This window comes from Mercenaria mercenaria, chromosome 9, assembly GCF_021730395.1.
Source record: "Mercenaria mercenaria strain notata chromosome 9, MADL_Memer_1, whole genome shotgun sequence".
Classification (NCBI taxonomy): Eukaryota; Metazoa; Mollusca; class Bivalvia; order Venerida; family Veneridae; genus Mercenaria; species Mercenaria mercenaria.
This window is the reverse complement of record NC_069369.1, coordinates 80,801,865-80,817,883: the sequence shown is the minus strand read 5'-3', so window position 1 is coordinate 80,817,883 and position 16,019 is coordinate 80,801,865. Positions and strand designations below refer to the sequence as shown.

The 16,019-nt window shown below is 36.2% G+C and overlaps 1 protein-coding gene across 5 annotated transcripts in view; it reads left to right on the top strand.

The window, feature by feature from the left end:
• LOC123546327 (uncharacterized) overlaps nucleotides 1–16,019 on the top strand; it is a 313,757-nt gene that overhangs the window by 281,406 nt on the left and 16,332 nt on the right. For all 5 annotated transcript variants that reach the window (XM_053551859.1, XM_053551862.1, XM_053551858.1 and 2 more), the window contains 3 exons: nucleotides 8,580–8,661; nucleotides 10,690–10,826; nucleotides 13,886–14,004. In XM_053551859.1, coding sequence (XP_053407834.1) covers nucleotides 8,580–8,661; nucleotides 10,690–10,826; nucleotides 13,886–14,004 — 338 coding nt within the window. The remainder of the gene's footprint in view (nucleotides 1–8,579; nucleotides 8,662–10,689; nucleotides 10,827–13,885; nucleotides 14,005–16,019) is intronic.

The window sequence follows — 16,019 nt, the reverse complement described above, 5'->3', positions numbered from 1 at the left end:
CAAAATAGTTTTGATATAGAAATATAAAAAATGACAGTATCGTATAGCTTAAGAAAGCAAGTTTTAATTCTCACATATCTGCCATTGTCAGCCATCTTTTTCTGAATGCACCACCTCGGAAAGAGGTGCAAGGAGTACATATTCTGAACTTGATTAGTTTTCTGTCTGTCTGGTGCAGACTGAACCTGCACTGGATAAGAAATCAAGTGCACCCAACAAGATCTGTATTCTGCAAGTATTGATGCTATTTTGGCCTGATGATACAAAGTTTTTGGAAAGCTATCCTACTCAACAGACAGTGCATCAGCATCTGTGTCCATGTCCAGAGCTTGGTTAAAGTTTTGGTTCACTTTCATTCCCTCTGTTATTGCTGGATGGATTTGCTTCAGATTTAAAGGAGTTGTTCCTCATTATCATTTACATCATATGACACAAGGGCAATGACTCAAACCAATATTCTATGAATTATGTTCCATTTTTACTTAGAATTTTGGGTTAAAGTTTTGGTGTTTTTTTTCACTCTATCTTTGTTATTTTGTCTTCCCATATCTAGGGAGATATATTGATTTTGTCTTGTCCATCAGTGCATCTGTTTGTCGGAAAAGTTTGTCCAGACTTCACCTCTGAAACTTCTAATGGGTTTCAACCAAACCGTAGAGATGCTCAGTACCATGGCTAGTTTTATATATTGTTGGCATTTTTGGATTGTAATGCATTTTTGTGAAGTTATTCCATTCAATTTAGCTTTACTGTTCAAAGAATAAGGAGGGCTATTGCACTCACACTGGCCTCAAGTGTTCGTGTTGGTTGAAGTTTCATATGAAGTCCAATATCTTCTTCATTATTTAAGGTCAGTTGAAACTTGCTGTACTTGCTCATGTGACAATGTTCATTTGAACTTTTCTTTGCATTTTTACAAACTTATGCCCCTTTTTCAACTTCGCAGTTTTTGGTTAAATTCTTATATGTAAGCAGGTATCTCAGTACGTACTAATGAGAATGGATTGAAACTTCACACACTTGTCCACTGTCATGAGCTGATAAGCACTGTGTAGGTTCCATAACCCTTTTTTGCATTTTTACAAAATTATGCCCCCTTTTCAACTTATATTAATTAAATTGACAAGGCTGTTGAATAGTTGAGGGTTGCTGTCCTCCATCAGCTCTTGTTTTAACTGCTGTGGACCTCACACTTGTCATCTTAATTTAACCAGTTCAGCCCCTACTTGTTTATCCACGGTGTACCTCGTAACCACATCTGAACAAACCAAGGTCTTGGTGCATCCACAATCTGTACTTCTTTAGCCAGTGCTGTTTTTATGCAACTCATCTTTACAAATGCAGTTCTTGATGCATCTCCAACTCTAATATTTTAACTACTACAAAACTCACAAACCTCATCTTAACACACCCATTTCTTGGTACATCCACAGTCTCTAATCCTTTAACCGCTGCTGACCTCAACACCACATCTCAGCACATCCAGTTCTAGGTGCGTCTACAATTTCTAATCCTTTAACAACTGCTGACGTCACACCTCACATCTCAACACATCCAGTTCTTAATGCATCCACAATCTCTAATCCTTTAACCACTGCTGACCTCACACATCTCATCTCAACACATCCAGTTCTTAGTGCATCCGCAATCTCTAATTCTTTAACCACTGCTGACCTCACTCATCTCATCTCAACACATCCAGTTCTTAGTGCATCCACAATCTCTAATCCTTTAACCACTGCTGACCTCACACATCTCATCTCAACACATCCAGTTCTTAGTGCATCCACAATCTCTAATCCTTTAACCACTGCTGACCTCACACATCTCATCTCAACACATCCAGTTCTTAATGCATCCACAATCTCTAATCCTTTAACCACTGCTGACCTCACACATCTCATCTCAACACATCCAGTTCTTAGTGCATCCGCAATCTCTAATTCTTTAACCACTGCTGACCTCACACATCTCATCTCACCACATCTAGTCCTTAGTGCATTTGCAATCTCTAACCCTTTAACCACTGCTGACTTCACACACCACATCTCAACACATCCAGTCCTTAGTGAATCTACAATTTCTTATCCTTTAACCACTGCTGACCTCACACGCCACAATTCAACTCATCCAGTTCTTAGTGCATCCACAATCTCTAATCCTTTAATTGCCGCTGACCTCACACATCGCAATTCAACACATTCAGTTCTTGATGCATCTACAATTTCTTATCCTTTAACCACTGCTGACCTCACACATCACATCTTAACACATCCAGTCCTTAGTGCATCCACAATCTCTAATCTTTTAACTACTGCTTTCCTCACACACCACATCTCAACACATCCAGTTCTAGTTGCATCTACAATTTCTAATCCTTTAACCACTGCTGACCTCACAAACCTCATCTTAGCACACCCATTTCTTGGTACATCCTCAGTCTCTAATTCTTTAACCACTGCTGACCTCACACATCTCGTCTCAACACATCCAGTCCTTAGTGCATCCACAATCTCTAATCCTTTAACCACTGCTGACCTCACACACCACAACTCAACACATCCAGTCCTTAGTGCATCTACAATTTCTAATCCTTTAACCACTGCTGACCTCACACATCACATCTCAACACATCCAGTTCTTAGTGCATCTACAATTTCTAATCGTTTAACCACTGCTGACCTCACACATCTCATCTCAACACATCCAGTCCTTAGTGCATCCGCAATCTCTAATTCTTTAACCACTGCTGACTTCACACATCACATCTCAACACATCCAGTCCTTAGTGCATCCACAATCTCTAATCCTTTAACCACTACTGACCTCACACATCTCTTTTTCTACAATGTAGAATTTGATTAAACTCTGATTTTTCAAAACAACGGAATATACTAAGAAAATTGAGCAAATAAAAAAGATAGGGTCATGTGCTTGATTTTTTGCTAGACTGATTTGAAAAATTTCGACCTCATGCAAGTTTTCATAATGGGAGTCTATGGAAAAAACACAATTTTCAAAACATTTTCGGGAATAGAAATATTTCTATAATGTAGATTTTAATGAAACTTCTCACAGTCATAATTAAATATATGGCCTATAATATGGTGAAATAAAATGTATAGGTCCGTGTGCTTATTTTTGAGATATTTGGCTACGATTAAAATGAACCGCCTATTTCAAGCTAATTTTAAGACATTATTTTGAATTATTTAACGTGTAATATGTTTTAATATCGTATTTTAACTTTAGAAAGAAAGTAACAGGGCCATTTTAATACATTTATTCACAGGTTGCCCTTAATTCATAAACTGATTTTCGTTTCCGTACGCCGAAGCCAGGCATTATTCTACATTTTCCGGATAAGTGACGTTACGCCATCACTTCCGGTTTTTCAAACGTGCAGAACTACCTTAACCATTGCTGACTTCACACACCACATCTCAACACATCCAGACCTTAGTGAATCTACAATTTCTTATCCTTTAACCACTGCTGACCTCACACGCCACAATTCAACACATCAAGACCTTAGTGCATCCACAATCTTGAATCCTTTAACCACTGCTGACCTCACACACCACAATTCAACACATCCAGTTCTTAGTACATCCACAATCTCTAATCCTTTAATCACTGCTGACCTCACACATCACAATTCAACACATTCAGTTCTTGGTGCATCTACAATTTCTAATCGTTTAACCACTGCTGACCTCACACATCACATCTTAACACATCCAGTCCTTAGTGCATCCACAATCTCTAATCTTTTAACCACTGTTTTCCTCACACACCACATCTCAACACATCCAGTTCTAGTTGCATCTACAATTTCTAATCCTTTAACCACTGCTGACCTCACAAACCTCATCTTAACACACCCATTTCTTGGTACATCCTCAGTCTCTAATTCTTTAACCACTGCTGACCTCACACACCACATTTCAACACCTCCAGTTCTAGGTGCATCTACAATTTCTAATCATTTAATCACTGCTGACCTCACACATCTCAACACAGCCAGTTCTTGAAAACTAGGTCAGTAGGTCAAATAATAGAAAAACCTTGTGACCTCTCTTTAAGAGGCCATATTTTCCATGGGATCTGTATGAAAGTTGGTCTGAATGTTCATCTTGATGATATCTAATTCAAGTTTGAAAGTGGGTAATGTGCCGTCAAAAACTAGGTCAGTAGGTCAAATAATAGAAAAACCTTGTGACCTCTCTAAAGGCCATATTTTTCAATGGATTTTCATGAAAGTTGATCTGAATGTTCATCTTGATATTATCTAGGTCAAGTTGAAACAGGGTCATATGCGGTCAAAAATTAGGTCAGTAGGTCTAAAAATAGAAAAACCATGTGACCTCTCTAGAGGCCATACTTGTGAATGGATCTCCATAAAAATTGGTCAGAATGTTCATCTTGATGATATCTAGGTCAAGTTGAAAGTGGGTCACATGCCATCAAAAAGTAGGTCAGTAGGTCAAATAATGAAAAAACGTTGTGACCTCTCAAGAGGCCATATTTTTCATGGGATCTGTATGAAAGTTGGTCTGAATGTTTATCTTGATGATATTTAGGTCAAGTTTGAAACTGGGTCAACTGCGATCAAAAACTAGGTCAGTAGGTCTTGAAATAGAAAAACCTTGTGACCTCTCTAGAGGCTGTACCCTTGAATGGATCTTCATGAAAATTGGTCAGAATGTTCACCTTGATGTTATCTAGGTCAAGTTTGAAACTGGGTCACGTGTCTTAAAAATCTAGGTCAATAGGTCAAATAATAGAAAAACCTTGTGACCTCTCTAGAGACCATATTTTTCAATGGATCTTCATGAAAATTGGTCAGAATTTTTATCTTGATAATATCTAGGTCAGGTTCAAAACTGGGTCACATGAGCTCAGAAACTAGGTCACTATGTCAAATAATAGAAAAAACGATATCATACTCAAAACTGGATCATGTGGGAAGAGGTGAGCGATTCAGGACCATCATGGTCCTCTTGTTTATTATTGGCCGTAGGGAAAAACTGAGACCACTTTTCTGTGGTACAACATGGATGGTATCTCCAATTTTTAGGTGTATTTTGACATATCTGTACCTTGTAAGAATTTTTTGTTTTTTGTTAAAGCAATGGTACTCAGGTGAGCGATATAGGGCCATCATGGCCCTCTTGTTCTTGTGGTGTTAGCAAATTTACCATAAAATATTGATTATGCAATTAATTGTCATATTTCTTAATGTATTTACTAAAGAATATATCTTTTTATTACACAATGGTAATTTTAATGTTTTTAAATTCTACAACTTATTTGTGATGAAAAGTCAAATCTAAATCCACAGGAATACGAGAAACTCTTTGTCCATTTCTGTGGGTGAGGGTGACATCAAATACAGTAACAAAATAATTAAATGGGATAATTTCTGTAACATTTTATGACTCCATCCGAAAGACAAGTGAATTTTGTACAAAATAACACCCAAATGCTGTTTATGAAATGGTTAATCTGTTACTGGGAATAAAAACAAGCCCTTAGGCCCCCGAGAATATGGGAAAACAGGATATATACTCAAATATCTGTTTTCATGTCTTAAAATACAATTACATTTTTACATCAATGTTTATGCTTTACAGTTGGCATTTGCAATATGACTTCTTCTCAGCGATATATGACCATTTTATGTCGATTCACCGCTAAACCCAACTCACTCATTCACTCATGTCTCACAAATCAGTAGTGACATTTTAGTATTTTAAATGATTGGGACTAGAGAAGCTATATTTTCCCTCTCTCTCTCTCTCTCTCTGAAAGTTAATTGGATCTTGAGGATACGTTGAATATATAGAGATAGTTTGCATTAAGGGATATAATTATATTCAGAACAGTTGACTTTACCATACGTGAGATCCACTGGGATACAAGATCGCATTATGAATTATTATATAGTAGAGAGAATTTATACGGATCAAGTCACCACCACAATATACCAGACCAATTACAGCAAACTGCTTAGCAGTACAAAGGAACACGCACATGCCACAACTTAACAACCAAAATGCGGCATAAGTTTGTAAAAATATAAAATAGAGTTACGGAACTGGCACAATGCCTGTTAGATCATCATAGTCACGACAATGAACAAATGTATGAAGTGACAATGCATTCCCTTAAATAGTGGATAATGAGATCCCAGCTTATACATATATATTAAAAAGCCGAAAGCACTCGGGTTTATAATTAAACTTTTGACACTGTTTGAACATATATTTTCTCATACTCTCTCTCTCTCTCTCTCTCTCTCTCTCTGTCTCTCTCTCTCTCTATATATATATAATATAGACTACTGTAATGCCTTGTTAAGTGGTATACCAAACAGCACACTTAACAAGTTGCAACATGTCCAGAACACTGCAGCTCGCGTAATCACTAAGACGCCCCGTCGCAATCATATAACACCGGTTCTAAAGGAGCTTCACTGGTTGCCAGTGAAATACAGGGTGCAGTACAAGGTTCTGACCCACACCTTTAAGGCGTTACACAATCAGTCCCCTGTCTATATTAGGGATATGCTAGAAGTGTATAAACCGGTCAGGACCCTAAGATCGCAAGACACGCTGTCACTGGTTATGCCAAAATCTAATACCATGATGTATGGCAATCGCAGCTTTTCGTGCACTGCTCCAAAGCTTTGGAACTCTCTTCCTGTCAAGATCAGGGAAGCTGACACGCTAGCTGCTTTCAAAAGCCTGCTCAAAACCCACTTCTTTGTACAATATTTTGTTAACTGACCGGTACATTTATTTTTTTTTTATCTTGTTTTTTTTTTTTTTTTTTTTTTTTTTTTTTTTTAAATTATACTTGTTTTCATTCATGATTTTTGTTAATGTGGAATGCATTATCTTTGTATACGTATTTGTTTGTATTTTTGCAATTTATTCTGTAAAGCACTTTTGAACGTGTACAAGTGCATGAAAAGAGTGCTATATAAATGTGGTATAATAAATAAAATAATGTTTTTATTTCATTTTCCATTGAAATGTTTCAATAAAACATTGTAGAAGTGTTATCTGCTCTGCTATTGGAAAATGCCACCCTGATATTGTACATAATTATATGGTTGTATTCAATTTTCTTTCTTTAGGAGGCATATCTTGGACAGTTTGTATGATTCCAATAAAACATGTTAAAATGTTAACTGCTATATGTAAATCAACTCCACATGTTTCATTGAGATTGCTTGAAGAAGACCAGATTTAGGGCCCTTTGAGCTTATATACATAAATAGTGATTTTATTCAATTTTCAGTCTGTCAGTAGTCTCATGTAGTAGTCTCAGTAGTTTTGTGACATGCTTAAAATTGGGATGCCCTCAAATTTGCAAAAATAATTTTCTCCTATGTAACATTTGGAACACAAAATATTATTCTGTTTCTATTATTTGTGACAGTATGTGGGGCAATTATTTTATCAACAAAATAGTGAGAAAAATTGGGGGAAATTGTATTTATGTTCCTGTTTCTCAGGCTGTTACACAATTTCTAGGTTTAGTTTCAATATTTTGTCACTGTATAACCTTTTAAATCTACCCGAGGATAAAAAGTGACATTTCTAAAGTCACATGTAAAGAATGCAGTAAATGTGTAAACAAAATTTTCTTACCTGAAAATTTATTAGTAATTAATCCAATGACTCAAACTAGCGAAAAATTACCATGTTTAGATTCCTAATATTTCATATTTTGGTGAATTATAATCCCGTTAACTTTCTATCAGAATAGATGCACTTTTGAAGGCCAGGTTAATTTTGCTTGAGAAAGAGATTTAAACACTTTTACTGTCAGGCAGCATTCTTGAACTTCAAATAAAACACACTGGCAGTGTTCTGCTTTGATATGAAAAGGTCCTTGTTGTTAAGTAGGAAAATGTATGGGTACAGAATCACCGTAAGTGAGGTAATATTAAAAAAATGGCAAAAACGCAAAACAAGTAAACAAAGTTTGTTATAAACAATTTAAGTTTCAGACAATAAACATTGACAAATACAGAGATTTCAGTGGATGAATGGTTAAGATAGAAAATACAGAGATAGGACTTCAGTGGGTGAATGGTTTAGGTAGAAAATATAACAGCACTGAGTTATATGATTAACTGAAAAGATGGGAAAACATAACAACACTTGGAATATGTAGAGACATCTTTACGGCTGTCTCATATCTTTAAAAGATATGAGATGTTGTGATAGTTTACAACGAAATATTTATCCCAAGCAGTGATTTGTTGTTGAAATGGCAAAAACATATAACAAACAAACTTCTTCAAGTTCTAGAATCCTGTTCATATTTTGTATGTATATATGTTAAATGTGTGTTATGTAATTGTAAAGCGCAATAGAATGTTTTATAATTTTTGCGCTATATAAATGCCATGTATTTGTATTTGTATATTCGTATTTGTTGAATAAAGCCTCAGTTTGGAGTTCAGATATGAAGGAATTATATTACAAGCACATAACACGAGTGAAGTAGAGAGACTGTGTTTGAACTTCATACTGATATTACATATTTATGTATTACCGTAGGTTGTGATGAAATTTTGCGTCTTGGTTGGACAGACGAACTTAGAAATCTTCATTCTTTAATGGCAGACAAAGAAAAATGCAGGTAATGTATTTTATTACATACCAACAAACTTTCTGTTTAGAATACAGCTACTATTTTACAAAATTGTACAAAATCCTTTATCCCATTTGATACATGAAAAGGATCAGTAGTTGGACTATATCCTTGAGTCATAAAATCAAGTAGGACATCAAATATGATGCAATGCTGGTGTCTTGAAATTCCATACTGTGAAATCATTATTATTAGTAGGGGATTAATTTCCGTGGGCCATCTCAACCATGAAATTAAATCCCAACGAACAAATTATGATGCTGGTAATGTAAATTATACTCAGTGTCACCAAAATGACACCATAGCTGTCGGATCTGGTCATACAGCAGTACTGACCTGCAGCTTTCGTGTAGTTTATGGAAGCTCCATTAACGAATAACACAGGAATGCGTTGGAAGAAAACCATTTGGACATTTACCCATGGATTGTTTACGATATATTGTCAAAGTAAAAGTAGATACTAAAAATAGAAGTTTGACATAGTGTCACATGCCAGTTGCATTATCCTGCGGCTGTAATTTAATTTTTTCGGCTACGCTCGGCTTTTATTTAACAGACATGTAGTTAACTACTTCTACTTTGGGACAATTAAATATTATAAATTTTATGCTAGATTTGCGTCCGATGCATTACCCAAAATTACATTACATGTTTCTCGGCAGAACTTAACACATGCACAAGTTTAACAGCTTGTAATTTTAGATTCAGATGCACATTCAACATTGGCAAATGTACGGAACTTTTTTTCATGATTCTAATCCAGAGCCAGTCATAGGTTTTGGAGTTATGACCCCTAATTCTTTGTCATCCATGGATGGATTTTCAAATAACTTGGCATGAATGTGTACCACAGTAAGACAACGTGTCGCGCGCAAGACCCAGGTCCATAGCTCAAAGGTCAAGGTCACACTTAGATGTTAATGGTCATATTTCATGATAGTGCATTCATGTCCGGTCCATATCTTTGTCATTCATGGATGGATTTTCAAATAACTTGGCATGAATCAGAATGTGTACCACAGTAAGACGACGTGTCGCGCGCAAGACCCAGGTCTGTAGCTCAAAGGTCAAGGTCACACTTAGATGTTAAAAGTCATATTTCTTGATGGATTGATGGGCGTGTCCGGTCCATATCTTTGTCATTCATGCATAGATTTAAAAATTATTGGGCATGAATGTGTACCACAGTAAGACGACATGTCGCGCGCAAGACCCAGGTCCGTAGGTCAAAAGTCCTAAACTCTAACATCGGCCATAACTATTCATTCAAAGTGCCATCAGGGGCATGTGTCATCCTATGGAGACAGCTCTTGTTTTCCAGATGATAACTCAAGAATGCATGGGCCTAGGTTCATGAAGGTTGATAGGGAGGTTGGTCATGACCAGCAGATGACCCCTATTGATTTTGAGATGGTCACAGTGAACTGGAACAGTTAAATGGTTTCCAGATGATAACTCAAGAATGCTTGAGCCTAGGATCATGTAAATTGATAAGGTGGTTGATCAAGAATGCTAAGGTGAAGGAGATAGGGAGGTTGGTCATGTCCAGTAGATGACCCCTACTGATTTTGAGGTCAAGGGTCAAGGTCACAGAGATCCGTAACATTTAAACGGATTCCTGATGATAACTTGAGAACGTTTGGGCCTAAGGTAATGAAAGTCGTTAGGTAGGTTGGTCATGACCAGCAGATGACCCCTAATGACTTTGAGATCAGAGGTCAAAGTCACAATGACCCAGAAGAGTTCAACAGTTTCCGGACAAAACATGAGAAGGCTTGGGCATAGGTTCATAAAACTTAATATGGGAGGTTGATCTTGACCAGTCATATCAAAGTTAAAGCTTGTTTTCACTCTACATGCTTTGTATATGACCCTATCTTCAAGGAACTTGATTAGAATGTTTATCTTCATGATTCTAGGGACAACTTTATCAGGTGAGTGATATAGTGTCATCTTGACCATTTTGTTTAGCATATATATAAAAAGAAGGTAATTTTTTCCTACAATTTATTTTAGGATACTTATCAATGCCACATGGCTGGTGTTAAATGCAACCAATGAGAAGTTTGGGGAAGAAGATGTAATGTCTTGCTTGCTAAATAAATTGTCAGAAACACTAGATACAGATGAACTCAATGAACTAGGAAAGTGTGGTAAGTTGTATATGAAAATGTTACTATGTGACAGACCTGATAAACATGAATACTAATTGTTCCTCCAGAAAAACTACTACCGAATGATGTAGAACATTAAGCAGCTTGGCTGTTGTTCACCAGAAGTCTTACAGAGAATGTTTGGGGGCATTTAACAGCTTGGCTGTTGTTCACCAGAAGTCTTAAAGAGAATGTTTGGGGCATTTAACAGCTTGGCTGTTGTTCACCAGAAGTCTTACAGGGAATGTTTGGGGCATTTAACAGCTTGGCTGTTGTTCACCAGATGTTTGTGGCATTTAACAGCTTGGCAGTTGTTCACCAAAAGTCTTATAGGGAATGTTTGGGGCATTTAACAGCTTGGCTGTTGTTCACCAAAAGTCTTGTATGGAATGTTTGGGGCATTTAACAGCTTGGCTGTTGTTCCCCAGAAGTCTTATAGAGAATGTTTGGGGCATTAAACAGCTTGGCTGTTGTTCCCCAGAAGTCTTATAGGAATTTTCACCAAAAGTCTTGTAGGGAATGTTTGGGGCATTTAACAGCTTGGCTGTTGTTCCCCAGAAGTCTTATAGGGAATGTTTGGGGCATTTAACAGCTTGGCTGTTGTCCCCAGAAGTCTTATAGGGAATGTTTGGGGCATTTAACAGCTTGGCTGTTGTTCACCAGAAGTCTTATAGGGAATGTTTGGGGCATTTAACAGCTTGGCTGTTGTTCCCCAGAAGTCTTGTAGGGAATGTTTGGGGCATTTAACAGCTTGGCTGTTGTTCCCCAGAAGTCTTATAGAGAATGTTTGGGGCATTTAACAGCTTGGCTGTTGTTCACCAGAAGTCTTGTAGGGAATGTTTGGGGCATTTAACAGCTTGGCTGTTGTTCACCAGAAGTCTTATAGGGAATGTTTGGGGCATTTAACAGCTTGACTGTTGTTCCCAGAATTCTTATAGGGAATGTTTGGGGCATTTAACAGCTTGGCTGTTGTTCCCCAGAAGTCTTATAGAGAATGTTTGGGGCATTTAACAGCTCGTCTAATAGAGGATAACTGAGGATATCTTACAGCTTTACCGAAATGTTAACTTGATAATGATTGAGGTTATTGTACAGCTTGGCTATTCCTGAGAAAGTCTACTAGAGCATGATTGGTGAGATGTTATAGCACAGCTGTTTCCATAAATGTCTACTAGAGAACAATTGAGTTTATTTTACAGCTTGGTTGTTCCCCAGAAAGAGCATGATTGGGGTATGTTACAGCTAAGAAAGTCTGCTAGAGAGAGATTGTGGTTATCTTTCATTTTGGCTTTTGCCCAGAAAGTCTCCTCAAGAATGGTTGAGGTTATCGTACAGCTTAACTGTTCATGTAGTAAGTTTTCTGGAGAATGAAAGTTATCTTACATTTTGGCTGTTCCCCAAAAAGTCTTTTAGAGAACAATTGTGGTTATCTTAAAGCCTGGCTGTTCCCCTGGAAAGTCTACTTGAGAATGATTGAGGTTATCTTATATTTTGACTGTTCCCCAGAAAGACTTCAAAAGAATGAGTGAGGCTGTCTCATGACTTAGCTGTTCGCCAAAAAGTCTAGTGGAGAATGAATGAGATTATCTTACATTTTTGGCTGTTGCCCAGAGAGTCTTAAATTAGAGAATGATTGAGGTTATTGTACAGCTTTGCTGTTCCACAAAATGTCTACTAGAACATGATATAGGTTACTGTATTTGTATGTTTTTTTCATGCAATGAACATTTTGTGCTCCGGCAACAAGTCTAGCAAATACTATTTATAAGCACAAACTAGAATTCTTGCAGTGAGACATCTGATTCTTGAATATAGTTACGCACAGACGTTATGAGCACTTTTATTGAATTTGAACAGAAATTGCCATGTTTTGCTGAGGTTTGCCAAATTTGGGGATAATATTTAAGGTGCACGAGTTTACAGTAAAAACACTACGCTCTTTTGTTTTGTTAATCCCTATTGCCCTTTACTGTTGAAAAAGCAACTGAACACTGAGAAGTGCTCACTCATAATTTACCCAACAGTAATCTCAACCAAAAATTCTCACCGACATATTTTAGCAGAACATTACTATTCTAGAAGTCTAGCAATATGTTACGCAAGTGGTTAGTAAAAATATCAGACTCTGGGTCAGATTCTGAGACGGGCGGAGTTGCAGCGCATTGGATATTCTTGCTGAAAGCCTTGGATTCCTGAGCCCACAGAAGGCAAAATCTCATTTAATTAATCGTAAAATGAAAATCCATTGAATGTGTTTGTGTAGTATAAACAATATTTCATTGTACAGTACTGTGATTTGCATTTTAATAAACATAATTGTTCCTTTATATCTCTTTATTGTCCAAACAATGCATTGTTGCAAAAATTAACAGGCGCGCATTATGTGTGAAAAACACATTATTTCGTAATTATTATCGAGCCACTGTTATCAGGTAATGCAGTATACATAAAACAAGCTTATCATTTTGACAAATTGAATTAAAATGTTCTGTGTTTGAGAAGTTTGGGGTACAAAATTTCACTGAACTCATGAATTTGCAGGAGTTCGGGCTGCGCAAATGCACGAAAATTACGATCCCGCAAATAAATCTACACATACAGTATCTAGCTTACTTAAATGTTCTTAAAATTGATATTGAAAGAAAACATTTTTTTTCCATTTATGATAAATTACATGTATTTTTTGTCAGTTACATAATATTATACATACTGAAGTGAAAATTAAAGAAAATTGAAGCAGTTTGTCATGAAATTTATTCGTAGTTTGCTTCAGATCTTAGTTTGAATATTTGAATATCAATTTCAAATTATTCATGCACTTATTCAGTCCATGACATGAAAACGGACATTGTGACATACACATACTATTGCTGAAAATACGAAAGTACATAATGAAGTACGTGTAGATACATGTTGAATTACAAACAATTCCATTTACATAAAAAAAGTCTAGGAAAAAGCAAAAGTCTCTTAAAATCAGCCTTTTTTGAGGATATGAATCATGTGCAGTGATAGCTCTAGTTGATTTAATTTTTGTGATCTTCTTGTTTTTGTTTCAGTTGAGAATCATTATCGGCACATAACAATGCAAGTTATTCCTGAACGTGATTGGGATCAAGCATATAATGACCCTGACTCTAAGGAGCTTTCGATGCTGAAACGAAATGTAACATCAGTGGTAAATATAACGTCCATTTTGTCAATTTTTTTTTGCAACTTATTATAACAGTATAAAATCAGGTTTTGTCATATTTAAAGACCCACCACGAACTAGTGACCTACTTTTTCCTCCCACATGAACCTGGTGCAAATCATTCTGGTAATACTGGTATAATACAGCTATTCTACAAGATGACAGGTGGGCAATTTAGTCCCTCCCTGAATTAATGTGCTTTTACAACTTCATATGCAAACTTTTTCAGTCATTCTCTTTTCAGTATAGTTTTATAAACACAGAATAATAACAGTCTTACACTGTAGAAACAAAGTGTGGTCTAAACTCACCTTAATACATCAAGACTAGTACTGTGCGTATTACTACATTTACTTAACAACATATTTAGACATTAAACACAATGTCTTGGCCTTACATATGTCCCTGTCAATTTGCAGTCTGATTAAAATCATCTCAAATTAATGCTATGCACTTTGGTTCTGAGAACACGCTATGGAGACACTCCTTAACCAACCAGAGCCTTGCTTTCAACATTGTGTAAGTGAAAGTAGAAGTTTTAAAACTCTATATTAACCTGAGATTTCAGGTTTCAATATGTGATTATCACATACAGGTTTATAATTCCAATAAGCAAGCTTATAATTATAAACACACAAGAATTAGTTGTTTTTCCTTTTTGTCTATTCAGAACTGAAAAGTGTTTGTGATAACCATCCGTAATTACGTGTTCTTCTGTGGTGTATTGGTCAAGTACGCAGGAAAATATTTATTGCAGCAGCAGCCCAAACGTGATTTTTCTTGATTTCAGTTTTAAAGATAGTTAAGAAACAAAATTCCATGTTCTTATTTTCAAAATATGACAAAACTTTATTTTAAACAAAATTATTTCAGCCTAAATCTGAGCCAGTTCCTTTTAGCCAAATTGGTTCAAATAAAAATTAATTGGTGGAAATAAAAATAGCAATATTGGAAATCAGATTTTACAGAAGGTGAATTTGAATAGGCTGTCTTCAGATCTAACATTTAGGAAAATCAAGAACTTTAGTCAGATTTTGTAAATTTGTAACTAGATACTTGTTATTTCTCATTTTCTTCATGCAAAGCCTTTATAATTACCATCATGGAAATACAAAAGAATACAGTTATTTTGTGGGGCATCTTTAAACGATTTTTTGTTGATTTCAAATAATAGGGACTTTTATTTGTTCTTTTGAATATAATTGATGCAACCATGAAATAAACATAAATTAGTGTACAAAAGAATAATTCTATTTCACAGTTATCAGAAGTTTTCAGGAAGCCTTCTTTTTTGTCTCCTAGCAGTGCATCACCAGAGGGGACTATAGGGATGCCCTCTGTAGGTCCGTCCATCTGTCTGTGCGTCCATCCAAATCTGGATCCCGTGATAACGCAAAAAGTATTCAAGCTAGGTTCATAAAACATGAAAGAATTTTTATCTGGGTAATGTGGGGTAAAGAACTAGGTTACCAGCTCCAATCTTCTTGAAACTTTGACAGAATGATTGTTTTTTTTTATAAAATTTTGGACAAGTTTGAATCTGGGTCATGTTGGGTAAAAAACTAGGTCACTAGGTCAAATCAAAGAAAATGCTTGTTTACACTCGAGAGGCTATGTTTTTTGGTACAATCTTAATGAAAATTGGTCAGAATATTTGTCTTCATGAAATTACTAGGTAAAACATGTTTACACTGTTATGGTGTGTTACTCAGGTGAGCGACCTAGGGCCATCTTGGCCCTCTTGTTTTAGTTTTAGTCCCTGGTTAGTTAAAAGCTGGGTTAGGGAATGGAACATTAGCCCTCTGTCCATCTACAAAATCTTGGTCCTGCTAAATTTATATATGATATTTTGATACCACTTTGGTATTGGGATAAAGGAACATACAGAGGAGAATATGCACATTTTAAACATCTAAGAATGAAAGTGGGGTATATAGGAGTCATCTTACAGTCTGTTGGTTGGAAGCAGTTGGTTGGTATGTCCACTGCAAAACTTTTTG